The sequence below is a fragment of the Muscardinus avellanarius genome (genome assembly GCF_963383645.1).
Source record: "Muscardinus avellanarius genome assembly, chromosome: 11".
Classification (NCBI taxonomy): domain Eukaryota; kingdom Metazoa; phylum Chordata; class Mammalia; order Rodentia; family Gliridae; genus Muscardinus; species Muscardinus avellanarius.
The window spans coordinates 85,071,685-85,092,284 of record NC_137797.1 but is presented as its reverse complement, the minus strand read 5'-3'; the positions used below and the strand labels follow the sequence as shown (position 1 = coordinate 85,092,284).

Sequence of the window (20,600 nt, the reverse complement as noted above, 5' to 3'; positions counted from 1 at the left end):
ACCCCACTACTCCTTTACTGGGTTGTATCACAGAGTCTCTGACCCAGGGAGTCGATAGAGGCTGCTTTAAACTATGGGGGGGTGCCAGGTTGCACGTTCTATGGTGTGATATCTCTGCCACCGCCACTCCCCCACTGGGTCAAGTCCCAGGGAGTACAGTACTGGGATTTCTCCTCTGTGGCCCACAATTTGACTCACTGTTCTTGAGTACGCAGATGTAGCTGTACTGGACTCGGTGAATTCACTGCTGCTGCCACCGGTGGCAATATGGCGCCGCTGCCACGCCCTCGGCCGTGAGATTGGAGTATTTTTTCTTCTCTGGTTTTGAGTTCCACTCTGAGTCCCTGCAGCGTGTGCTGAGCTCAGCCACTGGGAGCTTTAGATGCTCCCTGCGCCGAAAGATCCCGCCTGGCTGTTCTGCAGCGGCTCACCTCGGCTAGCTGTAGCCGTCTGGTTAAGTCGCCGCTGCCGCCGGCAGTATGGCGCTGCTGCCGCGTCCTCGGGCGTGAGGCCGGTGTATCTCCTCTGTGGCTCTGAGCTCTGTTCTCAGTCCGCTTTCTCTCTGGAGCCTGGTGATTTTTTTGTTTCTCTGGTGATGGTGTTTTCTGGCTATGAAAGGCGCTGATTTTGTGGTAATGGAGATTTGTTGTTAGCGGGGCTCTTAAGCCCTGCTTTTCTCGGACGCCATCTTCCCGGAAGTCTTCCCCAATTTTATTTTTTATTTTGAAAGAGTATTTTTAGGTTGCTTTGAATCTCACTAAATTACTGAGGCTGACCTCAAACCTGTAATTCTCCTGTCTCAGCCTGTATAGTCATTAGTGATTAAAACAAACCAAACAAACAAACAAACCTCTGTTAAAGTAAACGGGAAATTCTTCAACTTTATGTGGTCATCTATGAAAAACCTAGAGGTGGCATTCTATTTTGTGGAGAAAGAATACTTTCCCCCAAAGTCAGAGACATGAGAACATGTCCACCCTTAGCACTTTTTTTTCAAGATTGTAGGAGAGGTTTTAGCCAGTAAAAAATGAAAAAAGGAAAGGGGAAGGGAGGAGGAAAAGAAAGGAAAGAAGAAGACAGAAAGGAAGGAAGGAAGGAAGGAAGGAAGGAAGGAAGGAAGGAAGGAGTGCACACCTGTAATCACAGCTATTTGGGAGGCTGAGGCAGAGGCAGGAGGATCACCCTGGGTTCAATTACCCAAATTGAAAAGGAAGAAACAAAACTGTCTTATTTGCAGACGGCATGATCTTCTATGTAGAAAATCTGATGGAATCTTTAAAAATGCTACTAGAGCTAGTACGTGAATTTAGAAATATCTCAAGATGCAAGATCAATATATAAAAATCAACTGTATGACTATATTTTGACAACTCTAAATTGCAACAAACATTTATTGAAAGTTTTCTGGATTAAAAACTATACAACACTCCTGAGAGAAATTAAGGAAGATGATATACCATGCTCAGCATGAAAACTGAGTATTGTTCAGATGTCAATTCTCCCCAGATCTCTCTAGATTCATTGTGGTCTCTAACAAAATCCCAATAGTTTTTTCCCTTCCCCTTCTCGCCCCTCCCTCCCTCCCTCCCTCTCTCAATTAAAAAAACTGAGCTTGACATAATGGCAGATACCTGTAATTTCAGTACTTGGGAAACTAAGACAAGAAGGATCGCAGGTTTGAGACCAGCCTCAGCAACTTGGTGAGACTGTTTTAAAATAATAATTTAAAAAACCCACAAAGATAGTTTAGAACTGAAAAGAAAGTTTTAAACAAATGGTACCTTAAAAACTGAATATATGTATACAAAAAGGGAATTTCAGTTCATAATACTTAAAGTGGTCCACATGAACCATTAAATAACTATAAAACCCAACACTCAGCTGGCCATGGTGGTAATTCCAGTACTCAGCTACTTAGTGAGACTCTGTTTCAAAATAAAGAATTCAAATAGGGCTGGGGATGTAGCTCAGAGGTAGAACCTCCTTCAGTTCAATTTCTAGCACACACACACACAAAAAAACAAACTCTGGAGGTGATGGGTGTGCTCATTACTTCTACTGCGATAATGGCTTCACAATGTCAAAGCAAATGTCAAAATTTTGTTGAATTTTACAGCTATTAAAAATGGAGCCAAAAAACACGTGCATTTAGACAATAGAAATCCATGTGACACTCTTAAAGAATGAAGTATAGGTTTCTAAGGTACAGTGTTAAGTTAAAAAAAAAAGTACTGCAAGCATTATGTTACCACTGTGATTTGGTTTTGAACAACAAAAGAAAAGTATCCAATCAACCCCTTCCAACACCCATTTCTACATGCACAAAATGCTATGGAAAGATGTTCCCGTAAGTGATGGGGACAGGGGAGGAGGGGTGGGTGGAGGCTCTAGTTTAGAGCTGAATTCCTTTTTAAACTGGGATGTTCCCCCAAAGTGTAACATTTCTTAAATATACAATAACCTATTGATTCCAACAGGAGACCAGTCTTATGGGAACATTTCTGGAAATGTCTAAAGGTGTATTGTAAATACTACAGTATGTTAATAAATCATCTTAATGAAAAAAATCAAAATTTGCTTATTATATATATATACATACACACATATACATATATATATATATTTTTTTTCTTTTTTCTTTTTGCGGTATGAGGGATGGAACCCAGGGGCATTCGACCTTTGAGCTACACCGACAGCTCTATTGCTCTATTTTTTATTATTTATTTATTGCGGGTCTGGGGATGGAACCCAGGGGTATTCGATCTCCGAGCTACACCCTCTGCTCTATTTTTTATTCTTTATTTTGAAACAGGGTCTCACTAAGTTGCACAAGGCCGCACTAAGTAGTAGCTGAGGCTGTCCGCAAACTGCGATCCTCCAGTCTCAGCCTCCTGAATGCTGGGATTACAAGCTTGTGCCACCATGCCTGGCTTTATTCTTTATTTTAAAACAAGGTCTCACTAAGCTTCAGAGGGCCTAAGTAGCTGAGGCTGTCCTGGAACTGTGATCCTCCTCTCTCAGCCTCCCAAATGCAGGTGTGCACCACTATGCCTGACTTAGTAACTTACCTTCTAAGTTCTTGAATTGCAGGAAAGATTTTGTACAATGGATGTATATTTCACTTTAAATTTTAAAACTCAATTAAAAAATTTTAAAAATTAATTTATTTATTGGTGGTACTGGGGAACTGAACTCAGGGGCATTTTACCTTTGAGATAGCCAGCCGATTTAATTCTATTTTGAAACAGGGTCTCACTAAATTGCATAGGGCCTCACTGTAAGTTGCCGAGGCTGGCATCAAATCTGTGATCCTCCTGTCTCTGCCTCCCAAGTATTGGGATTACAGGCATGTGCCACCATCACCATGCCCACTGGATTTTTTGAAATTTAAAGAAATGATTAGCTTTGTGCGCAGGCTCATGGTTATAGCTGTGATGGTGTGCTGGGTTTGGCATGGGACTTGAGAGGATACGCACCCTTTTCCGTGCTTCTGACTTCTGGAAGCACTCGTGCTGTATGAAGGTGGCCGCAGCAGAGATCCTGGCCGGAGACGCGTGGTCTGCATCCAGCTCGCTCACTGCTCGCTCCAGGGTCATCTCCACATCTACGCTGCTGGACACACAGTCACACGTTCAGTGCGAGTCCAACCCGCCCCCTCCCGCCTTCCAGCCTTGCCCCAGATACAACCCCAGGAACACCGGGAAGCACCCAGAACCTCTGCGCCGTGAGCTTCCGCAGTTGAAGAAAAATTAGGACCTGCGATTAGAAAGGGACATGCAGCAGAAACCCTTCAGTTCTGCTTGGTTTGGCTCTGAAGGTGATAGAGAATTATAACACATCCCAAAGAAAGAATCAGGTTTTTTTTTTTTTTTGGATTTAGGATTCAACCCAGGGCATTCTACCTCCAAACTACATCTCTAGCCCTTTTTATTTTTATTTAATTTTGTTTTGAAACAGGCTTCCACTAGATTGCTGAGTTTCCCTTAGTTGCTGGGGTTGGCCTCAAACCTTTGAGCCTCCTGTCTCAGCCTCCCAAGACAGATGTGCTCCACCACATCTGCTTGAAATGGAATGTTTTAAGGTAATTATGTATAGCATAAAAATTATATGAAAAAAGTGACTTTGATCAGGGCGTGGTGGCCTAGGCCTATAATCCCAGTATTTGAGAGGCTGAGGCAGAATTGTGGCTTCCAGGTGAACCTGGGCTATGTAATGAGAACCTATTTCAAAATTAAAATAAAAATATAAGAGCTGGGGGTGTAGCTCAGAGGTAGAAGGTCCCTGGGTTCAATCCCGAGTACTAAAAATAAAATAACAAATGAAATAAAACAAAACAAAATAAAATAAAATGGGTTGGGGGTATAGTTTAGTGATAAACTACCCTGGATTCAATCCCTGTACCACACACATACACACAAATGACTTAATAACCAAAAAAGTCTATATGTAGTTTAAAACAAATCTGTCCAAAAAATAAAAATAAAAAAAATGATTCCAGTTGGGCATGATGGCACATGCCTATAATCCCAGTACTTGAGGCTGAGACAGGAGGATCACAAGTTCAAAGCCAACCTCAGCAATTTCATGAGGCTGTCATCAACTTGGTGAGACCCTGTTTCTAAATAAAAAATAAAATGAGGATGTAACTTGGAGGAAGAATGCCCTGAGTTCAATCCCTAGCAACACACACACACACACACACACACACACACACACACACACACACACACACACTTCTTAGCCTGGTAATGTCACACCAAGAATAGAAATATATCCTCTCAAGAATCATTAGATTTTTCTCAAAGTTTTTCAGAATCTGTTATTTCATTTGAAAATGAGTTAGGAATATAAGTATCCTAAAATGCATTTAATAAGCTGGGTGTGATGGCACACGCCTATACGCCCAGTATTTGGGAGGCTGAGACAGGAGAATCACAGGTTTGAGGACATCCTTATCAAGAAGTGAGACTCTCACCATCCTACTGAGACAGTTTCAAAATAAAATTAAAAAAATAGGGATGGGGGTTTAGCTCGGGGTTCAATTTCAAGGACCACAATAAAATAAAGTAAAATAAAATGAATTTGATAGAACCAGGTGTGATAGCTCACACCTATCATCCCAGAATTGCAAGGCTGAGATAGGAGGATCACAGATTCAAGGCCAACCTCAGCAACTTAGTGAGGCCCTATTTCAAAATTAAAAGGGCTGGGAGTGTAGCTGGGCGACAGAATGCCCCTGGGTTCAATCCCCAGCACCAAAATTAAATTAAATTAAATACATTAAATACATGCAATAGTATATAAACAGTGAAAGCCAGAAAAGCTAAGTTTCATCTTGTAAGTCACGCTGGCATGAATGACGTTAGGGGAGGCAATGGTCAGGGGCTACTGTAGACGCTCTCTTAAGGAACACAGTCTCAGTCTGCTCACTCTGCCCCTGAATGGAGCTACCACAGGCTCCATTCATGCCTACCCCAGTGGTGCGCTCTGTCCATTACTAACTGCAGGTTAGGAGGAGATCTAATACAGATCGACACGGACCGGCTCATTGATGGAGGGCCCATAAAACGGCTACGTGGAATACGTTAACTCCCGGAGGCCTCGTGGAACCATGTTTTTTCCCCCCTTGTTTTTCCTGCCCGGAGGGTGACTAGGTTGGGAGTCTAGTACTGACGTGGAAGTGAGCATGTTGGGGCTCGTGAGCACTGCCTCAGAAGTCTAGCTGACTCTTAAGACTCATACCCAAGGAAAGGCCTTAGAGGCAATTTAGGACCTTTGGCTTCAAAGAGGGTTACCTCTGACTCATCCCCGACACCAGGAACACCAAGGACATCTCGGAGGGTATCGGCTGACGTAAGCACTGAGAATACACTCCCTTTCTGCTTAGGCTAGCACACACGTCCGTACAGCGAGGCATGTGTGTTGTGAACAGTGTATTCATGTGGAGGAGGGAAGGGTATAGGAAGGATGGGGTTTGGAGCAAGCCAGGCTGGTCTTTCAGATTATCCTCTAGTGCCGAATCTACATTTCACTTGGCCCTACAAATGTAAGACAGGAAACAAGACAGAACCAGAAATAATGAGCTTTAGGGATGCAAAACTAAACCCACTGCTTCTGAAACGCACGTTCAAGCACAGGAGTGTGACGCCAGGAGGCGAAGGGAGTGACAAGCGCAGCAGAACACCGCTGGCACGGACTGAGAATTACACGATGAGCTCATCTTTGGAATGTGGTGGCTCAAGAGTCAATTTAATTCGTTAAAAGAAATGCAGGCTATTATATTAAATTAGAATGTTAAGGCACTTTTCTTTAGCATAAAGGCACATTTCTTTCTTTCTTTCTTTCTTTTTTCCTTTCTTTCTTTTTTGGTGGTATTGCAGGTGGAACCCAGAGGCTTTCTACCTCCAGGCTATACTCCCAGACCTATTTTATATTTTATTTGGAAACAGGGTCTCACTAAGTTGCCAAGAGCCTCACAAAGTAGCTGAGGCTGGCTTTGAACCTGCACGATCCTCCTGTCTCAGCCTCCCAAGCGCAGGGATTTCAAGTGTGTACCACAATGCCTGGCTCATAAAGGCACTTTTCAAAAGAGAAATTCTGTGCATTCATGAGCTCTGATGCCTTTAGAGAAAAATCTAAACACTAGGAGTCCTGGTGTCAATGGCAACCTCAAGTCCTGTATTACCCTCCCTCTTGGTGTTTTAATTGATAAAAGATCATTCAGAACATAAGAATAGCCTGGTTTTTGTGGTACTAAGGATTGAACCCAGAGACATATCTGAGCTATTGCCCTATCGCTTTTTATTTGTTTTATTTGTGAAACAGGACCTTGCTACATTGTTGACAGTCTAAGTTGGTGAGGCTTGCATGGAAGTTGCAATCTTCCTGTCTCTACCTTCTAAGTACTAGGGCTGCAGACAAGTACCACCAGGCCTGTTTAAAGGCTTTTGCTGGTGTGGTGGCCCAGGCCTATAATCCCAATACTTGGGAGGTTGACATAGGAGAATCACAGGTTTGAAGCTAGCCTCAGAAACTTAGCAAGACTTCCAGCAACTTAGTGAGATCCTGTTTCAAAATAAAAAATAAAAAGGGTTGAAGGGTTATAGCTCAGAGGTAGAATGTCCCTGGGTTCCTCCCTAGTACCCCAAATATAAAGTACAGCTTTTTTTTTAATTTAGCAATAATACATTTTATAAAGCCATAAACTACTCAGGAATATTTTGATTTCCTATTTTCAACACCTATGCATAACATTATCCTAGCCCTTAGTTTTCCCAAATATGACTTGCAAAGAAGCTCTGTGTTCACTTCACAGTTGACCCAACGCAACTTCACCACTAAAAGATCCCAAATGAATACACACTTCCTCTATACAGCCGACAGTGTCGGGGTCAACTGTATATTACTGCCGTCTATAAAGATCAGCTCTGTAACGTGGCATACAACCTCTGTTTCCTGCATCCTCTACCCACTTTCTTAATCCTTTTTTGATTTACTACCCCCAAGCCCCAGCCAATTGCATCAAACTTTCAATCTTTCTCTAAACACAGCCAGCACCTTGACATGTTACTTTCTTTGATTTTTCTAGGGAGCTTGTCCTTCTACCTAATTTTTTGTTGTTGTTTATTTTTCTTTTTTTGTGGTAGTAGGGATGGAACCGAGGGGCATTCTACCTTTGAGCTACATCCCCAGCCCAATTTTCATTGGAAACAGGGTCTCACTAACTTGCAGAGGGACTCACTAAGTTTCTGAGACTTACTAGACCCTAAGATCCTCCTGTCTCAGCCTCCCAAGTATTGGGATCGCAGGCACGAACCGCCACACCCAGCTCACCTAATTCTTATCTCTTCTTCAGGATATTTGAATGATAATTCAAGTTTCAAGTACTGACTGGATAAAATCGTCTCTGTGCCTATATCTCCAGCTAGAGTAGCTCCTGGCCTCACATCTTCTACAACGTTCCTAAATCCTAAATCTAAATCCCTTTATTTTCCTCTTCTTCTTGGAAGATGGGTTTGAGGTGGCTAGTGGGGATCGGGAATAGCAGCTGTTCCATGGCCCCAGGTCCCCTCAACTAGAAATGAGTTTAGAAGTGTATCTTTTCAATAACTTTAGTTAACATATTAAGATGGTATCAGTGGGAAGGGGCTGGAGATGTAGCTCAGTTGGTAGAGTACGTTTCCAGCATACATGAGGTCCTGGGTTCAATCCTCAGCACCACCAAAAAAATAAAAAACAATCCTCTCTCTCTCCCCAAAACAAACCAAACAGGTACACAGAAAAAATAACAATATAAAATTTATGATGAGGTGTAAGTAAAAACAGGAGGTAGTGTGTGCAGGTGTACAGTTCCCCATTAATTCTGAATTCCTACCAACTAGGTAGGCCCTGCTCCAGACTGGCTCTCCCACTATGGCTCTCCGGCTATTTGAGCGTGGCTCTACCCTGGAAGGCTAAGCAGCAGCAGGTAAAGAATGGACGGCTTGGGCCAGTGGTCAGATGCTCAGTCCTGCCTCCCACCAGTGCTGAATGCACTTCTTGGGGAAGAGGACTCTGTAGCGGTCACGTGACCCTAGAAACACAGAGATGAACTTGAAGGGCCTGCGAAAGTCTTAGCTGAGACAATCACACTTAAACAAGGCTGTGCGGCAACGGAAAGGAATACACAATTAAAAAGCCCTGAGAAGAAGTCAGAGAGCCAAAGAGGGTGCAGAGGAAAGTCAGCTCGGCCTGCTTTCTGCTCTGCGCTGTCCTCGCTCACAAACGCGCCTCGTGATCCTGCCGCAGATCCATTCTCTCTCTCCTGCCTCCCTCAACCGACCCCTGTGCGCGGCTCTGTGTCCCCCACCCCGCAGACACCAGCAAGTAGCACAGCCTGGCACTTGGATGCACCCTACCCCTCTCTCCCCGAGCCTCTCCGAGGCCTTCATAAAGCTGCCTCGTTTTCATCTCTATGGTATGCAGGGCAGTGCTGGGCACACTGGGAGAATCAAATGTTCATCTGTACCCAAGAGGGACAGAAGTCATATTTTTAGAGAAATTCATCCGGACTGTTTTATGTGAGGATTTTTTTTCAACCCTTTCTCAGAGCAGGTGAGGTCTTTCTCTCTCTTATTCCAATGTGTCAGTTTTCTCCTTTTGGAAGACAGATGCAGAGTTTAAGACTTTATGTTATTATGTAGGTTTATGGCTATACCTAGCTACTTTATAGGGATGTTCCTCATGGGTAAAAGAGCACTATTTTTATAATTAAGATTTTATTAAAATCCTATTTCAATGAACTACGTATAATGAGAAGAATATTTTAAACAATGAAATAACAAAATCTTTTTTCATTTTCTTTTGCAGTACTGGAGATTGAACCCAGGGGTCTTATACCTCTGAGCTATATCCCCAGCCCTATTTTTTATTCTTTATTTTGAAACAGGGTCTCATTAAGTTGCAAAGGGAGGGCCTCACTAAGTAGTGGAGCCTGGCTGTGAACCTGTGATCCTCCTGTCTTAGCCTCCCAAGTACTGGGAGGTAAGTGTGTGCCACCACACCCAGCTGAAAGAACACTCCTTTACATGTGGGAATTTTGCTAGGCATAAAAATGTTGACTCTAAAAGTCAGGAGCTAGAAAGAATTTGAAATGTGTGACAAGACAGGCACAGGGCGCAGCCCCGGGGAAGGCACCTCAGGGCGCAACCAGGGAAGGAGGGCTGGGGAGCCAGGGGGTGTGGGAAGTGCCAGGCATAGTGAAAGACTTTGGACTCCCTCTCCTTTCCACAGAAAGCAAACTCTTCCTTTAAGAAATTAAAGAATAGCGCTGGGCGTGGTGGCGCAAGCTTGTAATCCCCTCACTTGGGAGGCTGAGACAGGAGGATCTCACGGGTTCGAAGCCAGCCTCAGCTACTGAGTGAGGCTCTAAGCAACTTAGTGAGACCCTGTTTCCAAATAAAATATAAAATAGGTCTGGGAGTATAGCCCAGAGGTAGAAAGCCCCAGGGTTCCACCCCTAGTACTCCCCCTCATACACATAAGGAAATTAAAGAATAGAATTAACTTTTATGATTCCCCCAAATTTGAAAAACTTGGGGGAATTTCAGAAAAACATTCCTTTCCTTTAGCTGGGCGTGGTGGCACACGCTTGTAATCCCCACGCTTGGGAGGGAGAGACAGGAGGATCGCACAGGTTCGAAGCCAGCCTCGCTGGTTTAAGAGACCCTGTTTCCAAATAAAAAATATAAAAATAGTTCTGGGAGTGTAGCTTGGAGGTAGAAGGGTTCCATCCCCAGTACCGCCAAAACCAAAAACCAACAATGACAAAAAACAAAAACAAAAACATTCCTTTCCTTTAAACTTCTTAAGCCCAAGTGGATATTCTTTGAAATATGACTAAATATTCTGATAAAATTTGCCCTGTCAGCTGGGCATGGTGGTGCACATCTATAATCCTAGTATTTGGAAGACTGAGACAGGAGGATTGCAGGTTTGAGGCCAACCTCAGCAAATTGGAGAGAGCCTTAGCTACTTAATGAGATCTCATTTCAAAATAAAAATTAAAATAGGGCTGGGGATGGACTCAGAGGTAGAATGTTCCTGGGTTCCATCCTAGCACAAAGAAAAAGGAAAGAAGAAAGGAAGGAAGGAGACAGAGAAACAGAAAGAAGGCTACCCTGTCCATTATAACAATAATCTGAAATAGTATGGCTATAGAATTTGAGGAACAAAACAATCTAGATAGCAAAATAATAGTTTATATTTCTTTTTCTTTTTCTTTTTTGCGCTCATGAAGATTTTGTAGTCTTTTCATTTTTGAAACAGGGTCTCACTGGGTTGCAAAGGGCCTCACTAAAGTAATTGAGGCTGCCCGTGAACTGTGATCCTCCAGTCTCAGCCTCCCAAATGCTGAAATTACAAGCAATAGTTTATATTTCATTTCTCCCTTCTTTAATTCCTTCATTCTTTCACCACCTGTTTATAAGGAACCTGTCATGGACCTGGATCTGTTTTAGGGTGCTAAGAATATAAAGATGAATAGGTCCCTGGCAAGGGGCGCAAGTCTAGAGAGGTAACAGGTAAATGAATAATCCAAACAGTGACTGTCTAGACATCCTGCTCCATGGGGCACCTTAACTAGACTGGGAAGGTCGTGTTAAGACAATGCTGGTAGCTGAGTAAATCCAGAAATGCAAGCAGCCAGACAAAAAGAGCTGCATACGCCAGGGGCTGGCGGGCCAGGAGAACAGGAGGGCGTGACCAAAAGAGGTTCCTAGTAGCTTCAGGAAGGATGTGTCTGAGAATGGCAGAGAGAGGTGGTACAAAGAGGAAAGACCAGATTGGTCAGCAAAGTTGAAATCGGGCTCAGCGCACAACCTGCAATCCCAGGACTTGCAAGGCTGAGATGGGGAACAGAGGTTCTAGACCAGCCGCAGCAACTTTTTTTTTTGTGGTACTGGGGGTGGAACCCAGGGGCTTTTCTACCTCCGGGCTATACTCCCAGACCTATTTTATATTTTATTTGGAAACAGGGTCTCACTAAGTTGTTGAGAGCCTCACTAAGTAACTGAGGCTGGCTTTGAAGCTGCGTGATCCTCCTGTCTCAGCCTCCCATTTTGTGAGATCCTATTTCAAAATAAAATATAAAAAGGGCTGGGGGTATAGTTCAGAGGTAAAACGCCCCTGAGTTCAATCCTCAGTACCAAAAAAAAAAAAAAAAAAAAAAAAAAATTAAGAAAAAGAAGGAATGGCTGACGAAGCTGGTAGAAAACGGGAAGACAGTGTCCTGAAAGCCAAGGAGCAGATCTAGAGCAGGCGCACGGGTTGAGCTCTAGTCTATGCCACCCAAGAGATGTCTGCCGAGGGCGGAGCCAAAGGCAGCCCCTGCCCTGCCTGTGGGGAGGATATTCGGTGTGGAACAGTGGAGGCCAAAGCCACACTGCGGTGGGCCGATGAGCCTGGTGAAGGAGGGAGTTGAAGAGTGCGAGGGTGGAGTTAATGGGATGTGGGGTCCCCTTTTTGCTCCCCTTAAAATGATCACAAATAAATTTTGAATTATTCATTTAAATTTATCAGTCTTTTCCTCCATAAATTAATTACCTGATGTACTTTTCCCTCTTTATACATGTGTTGGTAGTGACAAAGATCTCCTTTCTATAAGAAATGTTAGAACTTCAATGCTAAATTTTGCATAGTGAAAAGTTTTTTCCTGCTTCAAGATTTGAAGACACCTAACACCTTTTTGGAAGCACTGTATTACCTCAGCTTGCCTATTCAATAGGTATACTGCATAATTTTATTTAAAAGTATAATGAAGCTGGGTATGGTGGCACGCACCAGTAACCCCAGTACTTGGGAGACTGAGACAGGAGGATAGCAGGTTCGACTCCAGCCTCAGCCTCTTAATGAGACTGTTCCAATTTTTTTTTTTTTTCCGGTTTGAGGATGGAACCCAGGGGCATTTGACCTCTGAGCTACACCCCCTGCCCTATTTTTTATTCTTTATTTTGAAACAGGGTCTTACTAAGTTGCAGAGGGCCTCACTGAGTAGCTGAGGCTGTCTGCGAACCGCGATCCTCCAGTCTCAGCCTCCCGAATGCTGGGATTACAAGTGCGCGTCACCACACATGGCTCTGTTTCAAGTTTTTTAAAAAGGACTGAAGGTGTAGCTCAGAGGTAGAACATCCCTGGGTTCAATCTAAAGGAGGAGGAGGAAGAAGAAGGAAGAATCACGTATTTAATGTTTTGCATTCATGACGCTTGATCGTTACTTTAGGAGTTACTGATTCAACCATCCATGTATTTCTAAACTTCTCTTGGTAACTTCCTCAGTTTATCAAATTTGTACCTGAGCATTAAATTCCAAATACCTGAGGGTTAAGTTCCAAAAACTAAAGTAGTTAAGCCATAAACAGGAAAGGCAAAGGAATGACTTTGAAAATTCAATTAGTTTGATTAATTTTGTCCAAGAAAGTACCCTATGAAATCAAAAGAAAAGGTCTGGGGTATCAAAGGAAGGAAAGAGATCCCTAGAGGCCAGCCGCTTCCCTGGGCGCTCCTAGTCCTTCCTCAGCAATCGTGATGGAAATCACTCTGGCGGTTCGTGCTAAGCACCAGGAGTCAGCATTCTTACCCCTTATTTTCAGAAATGATGGACAACATTGCATCTGCCTTTCTCCTTTCTTGATCTACTCTGGGGTTTGCTCTTGTGGAGAGCAGATTTTCGCAGAGCCAAGGGAGGCTTGATCCCTTTAGCCAGCATCTAATCTGGAACAGATGGCCAAGCATCACACTTCCCAGCACACTGCCACGTGAGCAGGTAGCTTGGCCCGTGGCCCGAAGGTAAGCAGGCTGATCTGTCAATTAGGTCGCCGCCTGAAAAGTCTTTATTTTAATCGCTTATCTCTGGAAGCCTTTCTTCCCAGCCCCAGAAGTGCCAGCTCATGCTGTCAGGGCTGTGGAACAGAATGTGCTGGCAGCCACCGAGTGGCAGATTCGTGGGGAGACTCACCCAAGCTGGGAGTCGCTGAACGGGCTCCTCTCCACCAGCGCGTTCCCGCTTCCCGCGGCGGACACCTGGCCGACGGTCATGAGCGTCCTCCTCCCGCCGGTGTCCACAGTGACACTGGGCCCGGCTTCCCTCAGCATGCGGGTGCTGTGGAAGGAGCTCTGGTGCCAGGAGGACCTGGCGGCCCTGCTCTGGGGGACCGGCTGCAGGGGCACCAGCGGCCTGCCCTGCCCTGCGGCAGGGTAGTTCTCCTTCTCCAGGAGGTTGCCCACGCTGTGACTGGTCCCGGGCCTGGGGTAGGTGAGCATCGCGGAGTTGGCAGGGGCGCTGTCCAAGACGTTGCCACTGACCGATGCGTATTGGTGCAGCCGGTGGTAGGTGTCGTAGTGCCGCTGTCTGCTCAGGGCCCCGGACTGGCTAAAACCCACGATTTCCGAGCGGGCGTATCTGGGTGGCACAAGGAGGGTGGAGCGCCTGCTGTCCTGGTGGCGCAGAGTGTGCCCAGCCTGGCTTCTCTGGCCATAGTGGTAATCGCTGTGCGCGTAGTGGACGCGCTCGGGGCTGCTGTCTGGAGAGATCTCCAGTCTCCTCAGAGGTTGCCTCAAGGATCTCTCCTCCACAGACTTCTGGGAACTGTACTGCACGGTCCCTCTCCCCCAGGGGCCTCCGTAAGTGGCAGTTGTGCCCGCCTGCACGAGAGAGAAAGAGAATTTAAATGGAGCACGCCAGGCCTGGTCTGAGATAGGGGGATCACAGGTTCAAAGCCAGCCTTGGTAGTTTAGTAAGACCCTGTCTCAAAATAAAAAATAAGCCAGGCGTGTGGTGCACTCTTGTAATCCCAGCATTTGGGAGGCTGAGACCCAGAGGATCACGGTTCATGGCCAGCCTCAGCTACTTAGCAAGGCCATTTGCAATTAAGTGAGACCCTGTTTCAAAACTAAAAAGAATAAAAAAAAAAAAATAGGGCTGGGGTGTAGCTCGGAGGTAGAATGACCCTGGGTTCCATCCCCAGTACTGCAAAAATAAATAAATAAAAATAAAATGGGTTAGGTGTATAGCTTATAGTAAAATGGCCCTAGGTGCAATTCCCCAGAATGGCCCTGGGTGCAATTCCCCAGAATGGCCCTGGGTGCAATCCCCCAGGACAGGAATGAAGGAAAAAGGAGGGAACTGTTTTTGTTTTTGCAGAAAACTAATTACTCTGGAATTATTACACAAGACCTCTGTCAGCTTCTCTGAATGGATGAAGAAGTTCGTCTCTTTCTGGAAAAAGTCTTTATTTTTGTGGTACTGGGGATCGAACCTAGGGGCATTCAATCTCCAAGCTATACCCTCCCAGCCTTTTTTAAAAATTCGTTATTTGAAACAGGGTCTCATTAAGTTGAAGAGGGTCTTACTAAGTAGCTGAGGCTGGCCATGAACCTGTGATTTTCTGTCTCATCCACCCAAGTACTGCGATTACAAGCATGTGTTTCCACACCTGGCTCTGGGAAAAGTCTTTAAACAAGACTTGGTTGATCTAAGTCATATTCATAGGATTTAATTCTTTTTAGAACCCCTAGCTGGGCATGTGGCACACAACTATAATCACAGTACTTGGGAGGCTGAGACAGGAGGATCGCAGGTTCAAGGACAGCTTCAGCAAGTAAGGCTCTCATCAACCTCATTAACCTAGTGAGACCCTGTTTCAAAATAAAAATAAAAAATAGGACTGGGGGAGGAAAAATAAAAAACAGGCTCAGAGTGAGAATGCCCCTGGGTTCAATCCCCATTATAAATAAATAAATAAATGAGTTTTCCATGATGTTTACATAAAATCATATTTCTCAAAATTCTTTCAGATAACAATAAGACGTGGGAGAGGCGAAATAATGTGGCCAGATGTAGTGGTGCTCGCCTGTAATCCCTGTACTTGGAAAGCGAAAGAGGAGGATCGTAAATTCAAGGCCAGGATGCAGTAATTTAGGGAGACCCTTTTCAAAATAAAAAATAAAAAGGGCTGGAGGTCTAGCTCAGAAGTAAAAAAAAACTTGGGTTCAGCCCCCAGTACGATGCACACACACAAAATAAACGTTTCCCACTAACCCAGTAACTAGGGTTCTGTTCTTTGATACAAACGTTTCCCACTAACCTGATAATTAGGGTTCTGTTCTTTGATACAAATGTTTCCCACTAACCTGATAACTAGGGTTCTGTTCTTTGATACAAACGTTTCCCACTAACCTGATAACTAGGGTTCTGTTCTTTGATACTCTACCTTTAGCATGTCATAGTTTCTAGGGACAGGGGAACGCCCTCCAACAAAGTCATTTTCAACCAAGTGGAGATTGTAGACATATTCAGGAACACTGCTGGTTCGGTGAAGATTTCCTGCAATCAAGCAAATATCAAAACAACTAAGAACATAAAAAAAAAATAACAACCATTTAAGTAATTACGGCCAACTCTGAGTATTAACTTACATTAGTATTTTTAAATGCTGGTTTAACACCATTTTGGAAGTGGTAAAAGATCAAAAGTTATCAAAACACTCTGAGTTTTTCAAAGTGAAAGAGTTTCAAAAAGGAAAAGAGGTGGTTTGGGTGCAGTGGCACACGCCTGTAATTCCAGGAGTTGAGAAGCTGAAGCAGGAGGAGTACAGATTTGAGGCCGGTTGCAACAATTTAGGGAGACATTATTTTAAAAATAAAAAGAGCCGGGCATGGTGGCACACGCTTGTAATCCCAGTACTCGGGAGGCCGACACAGGAAGATCACAGGTTCAAGGACAGCCTCAGCAAGTAGTGAGACTCTCATCAACCTAGCAAGACCCTTTTTCAAAAATAAAAATAAGGCTGGAGGTGTAGCTCAGAGGTAGAATAGAATGCCCCTGAGTTCAATCCCCAGTACAAAAGAAAGAAAGGAGAAGAGAAAAAGAGAGGAGGGGAAGATACCCAGAAATCCAAAATTGGCTGTGATAATGGTAGCGGATTTGAGGTTCACTCTTATCACCCAGTGGTCTAGGTGGTCTGCTCTATAAAGTTTAGTTTCTCAAGTTAGGATTCTATTCCCAGGACAGGAACTCAGAAACGTGGCATAGTTTAGTAGGTGTAGGCAATAGATACAATGATGACTCAACGCTAAGAGATAAGCACTGGCACTGTGTAAACAACAAGGCAGGTCAGCGCAGTCAACGAGAGCGGACTGGCTGGAGGCCAGGCGGAGCTGGGTGTCTGGCGGTGTGAGACCTAGGCAGCGGAGGACGTCAGCTTCCATCCTGCAAAGGAGCACCTTCCTGGAGCCCTGGCTGTCCTTTGTCTGGTGGTCAAAGAGCCAGCCAGCTCTGCTGCAACAGAGTAGGAGGCAGCCCTTTGTGCTCGCTCTGGAGCCCCTGGGAATTCTCATACCTCTTAAAATACTCCTCTTTGAGCAATGGGGGTTGAGACAGTCCTGTCCCTCTTCTGCCTCTTTTATCTTTCCCTTAGCTTCTTTTGTTGTTCTTTTTCTGTAATCTGGCTTGTTCCCCACCTAAGGTGAAGTATCAAAGATCTCCCAAACCTAGCAAATTTCTATCTATCTAATTTTAACCAAACTCTCTTTTTTTGTCATATAGCATTCTTTTAGAAATTGTGGGGGAGGGGAATATGTAACTGTTATACAACTTCAGAGACTCAGGTAAGACAGCTGAGGGTGGGCACACGCCTGTAATCCAAGTGCTTGAGAGGCTGAGACGGGAGGATCGCAGGTTCCAGGCCAGCCTCAGCAACTTAGTGAGAGCCTGTTTCAAAATAAAAAATAAAAAGGCGAGGGTATAGCTCAGAGGTGGAATGCCTCTGGATCCAATCCCCAGCACGATATATTTTTTTATATTAAAAAAAAACCCAAAAGCGAGTCCCTTTCCAGCACAATTGAAACATACCCATATGCTTTTCCAAAGAATTGCTCAAAAGTCAAAATTTCAGTGATACATTAACAAGCTATTCGGAGGGAGAAGGGGAATGGAGATTGTTGCTGCCGGAGCTAAAACACTCTGAGTCTATCCCAAGTGGGCACAGGGGTCCTGAACTCCTGTTTACTCTGATGGGAAACAATCTGCAGGCCTCCAAGGGGCCCTGGGGAAGCAGCCGCTGGCTGGAAGCTGTCACCCTAAAGACGAGGAGGAGCGTGAGGTAAGCCAGGTCTCTGTTTCCAGGGCTCTGACTTCTCCACAGGACTAGTAAAAGGCCAGGCAGCCTCTTTATCTGTTGACCTCTGTGACAGAGAATGTCCAGCTCCCTTGGCTTGCAGTGGGGAGAAGGGATTTGTGCAAATAAGGAGAGGTCTGAGGACTGGACTCTCAGGGCCTGCCCGGCCTAGGCTCAGTGACCCTTACCCTCCCCAGTCCACACCCGGCCACCCTGGAGGCAGGGCTGCAGGGCCTCCGCTGGCCTGGGAAAAGAGCTGGAGAGGCACCAGTACACAGGCTCCCATCCTGAAGGGTGGGGTAGGGCCTGGGCGGAGGAGACAGGGAGGGAGGTCAGGAGAGGACTTAAACTCCCCTCCCTCCAGGAAAACAGCTTTTCTACAGAGGTTGTTACTGGCAGATAATTATTAGTCAGATGATATGTATGAAATCAAATTTAATGCCTTTTTTTTTTCTTGGATAATGGGGATTGAACCCAGGAACGTTTACTTCTGAGCCACAGCCCAGCCCTATTTTGTCTTTTTAAACAGGGCTCTCTTAAGTTGCTGCGACTGGCCTTAAACTTAGAATCCTCCTGTCTCAGCCTCCCAAGTACTAGGATTGCAAGTATTTGCCACCATGCCCAGCTTCCTGTCTTTTCAAAACAGTGTTTCAGCCAGGTGTGGTGGCACAGGCATGTAATCCCAGTACTTGGGAGAATGAGACAGGAGGACTGTAAATTGGAGGCCAGCCCCAGCAACTGTTTCCAAAAAGAGGTGGGGGGCGGGGGCTGAGGGTCTAGCCCTGAGGTATATGGCCCCTGGGTTCAATCCCCACTATCAAGATAAGTTTTTCACAAAAGTAATAAGGATGCTCTGTGTACACGTTTTTGACCATATGACAACAGAATATGTGAACATCAGGACAATCGAGAAGGGGAAATGCTGCTGGTTGTTTATGGGTGGGAGGAAGAATAACTGATTCTCATTACTCTGTAACAAAAAGGCAGATGGTAAAAATACAATTTTAGAAATGAAGAAAACTGCAAATGGGCCCAGCTCACCATGACCTGCAGCATCACCCTTGCCCCGGTTCCAAGAGTAGCAGCTATTCAGGAACACTGGATGGTGCCAACTTCATGGTGTGTGTGTGTGTGTGTGTGTGTGTGTGTGTGTGTGTGTGTGTGTGTGTGTGTGTGTTTAAAGTCAGGTTCCCTGAAGTAAAATATTGAACTCACATTAAATATTCACATCGTTGTTGCGGGTTTTAAGGCTTCTTGAAGCAATTTATATGAACTCCTTACATTTCAACATTACTTCTCTTTTAAAGAGCTAGTATTTAGCCAGGCCTAGTGGCACACACTTGTAATCTCTGTACTGGAGGGGCTGAGACAAGAGGATCGCAGGTGGGATGCCAGCCTCAGCAACCTAGTGAGATCCACTTTCATAGCCAAAAAATAAAATAGGGCTAGGGGTGTAATTCAGAGGTAGAATGTCCCTGGGTTCAATCCCTAGTACTATATAAACAAACAAATAAATAAATAAACTAATTACTATTCTTTCCTTTTTTTCTACATACAAGGTGAGGGCAAACTTGCACGACTTGCCTTCAACTGCAGAGTCAGGTTTGAATTCTGGGCTCCTCCTGTCCCCTGGTCCCTGCTGGGAGACTATATGGTGCCTCTTCTGAAACTGTCATCTATCAAACCCCTGGGGGGAGTATGACAGTAATTTTGATATTAGAATCCAAACCAACCATGCCCTCTTTCCTCTAACACCTGATCTGGGCAGCTCCAAACCCTGTCTAAGTATTCTTTTTTTTTATTTGCTGACCAAGTCCTTATAAGGAAGCTCCTCCTTTCGTTTTCAAATGGCTGAACAACTGAGGCTAGCTGAATGGTTGGCAGAATCACTACGAGGTGGCTGGTAACAGGGGGGGAAATAAGACTAAACATTTAATCCAAAGACTCTTCCTATGAAACACATCTACAAGGACAGGTGCGATTTCTGATACTTCACCTGCGGTGGCACCAGAGAGGGCTTCTTTGTGGAAGGGCTGATCTCAAGCAACCAATACTGCAGATTAATGTGCTTAGGCAGTCATGCGTTTTGAGATCACTACGGTGGATTAAAGGTGAATTAGCAATTCTGTTCTAAGATTTTAAAGAAATTTTAGACTGAGTATAATTTTTCAAAGAGGTAAATATTATTTAAGGCAAGTCATTATATTCTGTTCAGTCAGAGAATAAGATATGAGATTGTTGAACATAAAATTCAGCCATGTGTTTCTCTAAAAATAGAAGCAAGAAAACAAGTAAAAACATTTTATACCTAGGGATGCATCTCATGTTTGAAAAATTCAACACAAAAGTCCAGGTTTTCTTTACACTAAAAATTAAGATGTGACTCTAATTCCAAGGATTTGTTTCCTTCAGACTAGGAGGTAGGGTGTGGTTGTTGTTTGTTAGTTTTTGGTACTGGAGAATGAAGCAGGGTCTTTCTACCTTGAGACACACACCCAGATATTTTTTTCTAAAATTTGCAACAGGGCTTCATTACATTGCTGAGGCTGGCCTCAGCTCCGTGGTCCTTTGGTCTCAGCCGCCCAAGTACTGGGACTGTAGGCGCTGTTCCACCATGTCTGGCTATCTGGGTATGTTTACTAAGTCAAAGAAATCTGTAGACATGGTCTGGAGCTTCTTTCTCTTCTACTTTCTGTGAGTTGGGACAAATGACATAGACGCCTCATTTTCCCGTATTTTCAATGACTAGCAGGATTACTGAGAAAGAAGTTTCTGGAGAAAGCATACGTTCAAATGCTTCTGAAACTGTTAGTGTCAGGCTTTAGGACCCCAAATGTGGCTCCTGGTGTTTGAGAAAATAGCAGGAGCTGGAAGTTAGCACTCAATCTCCTCTGGTCCTCCCTCCCTGAAGCAGGCCGGATACAATGGCACTGTCCTCCTGCAGCAGCG

At 44.6% G+C, this 20,600-nt stretch overlaps 1 protein-coding gene across 2 annotated transcripts in view; it reads right to left on the bottom strand.

Annotated features, from left to right (window-relative positions):
- Nucleotides 1–20,600, bottom strand: part of PKP2 (plakophilin 2) — a gene marked incomplete at both ends in the record, with an annotated part of 88,529 nt that overhangs the window by 53,318 nt on the left and 14,611 nt on the right. For both annotated transcript variants that reach the window (XM_080705954.1, XM_080705955.1), the window contains 3 exons: nucleotides 3,477–3,612; nucleotides 13,493–14,178; nucleotides 15,747–15,859. In XM_080705954.1, the coding sequence (XP_080562080.1) occupies nucleotides 3,477–3,612; nucleotides 13,493–14,178; nucleotides 15,747–15,859 (935 nt within the window). The remainder of the gene's footprint in view (nucleotides 1–3,476; nucleotides 3,613–13,492; nucleotides 14,179–15,746; nucleotides 15,860–20,600) is intronic.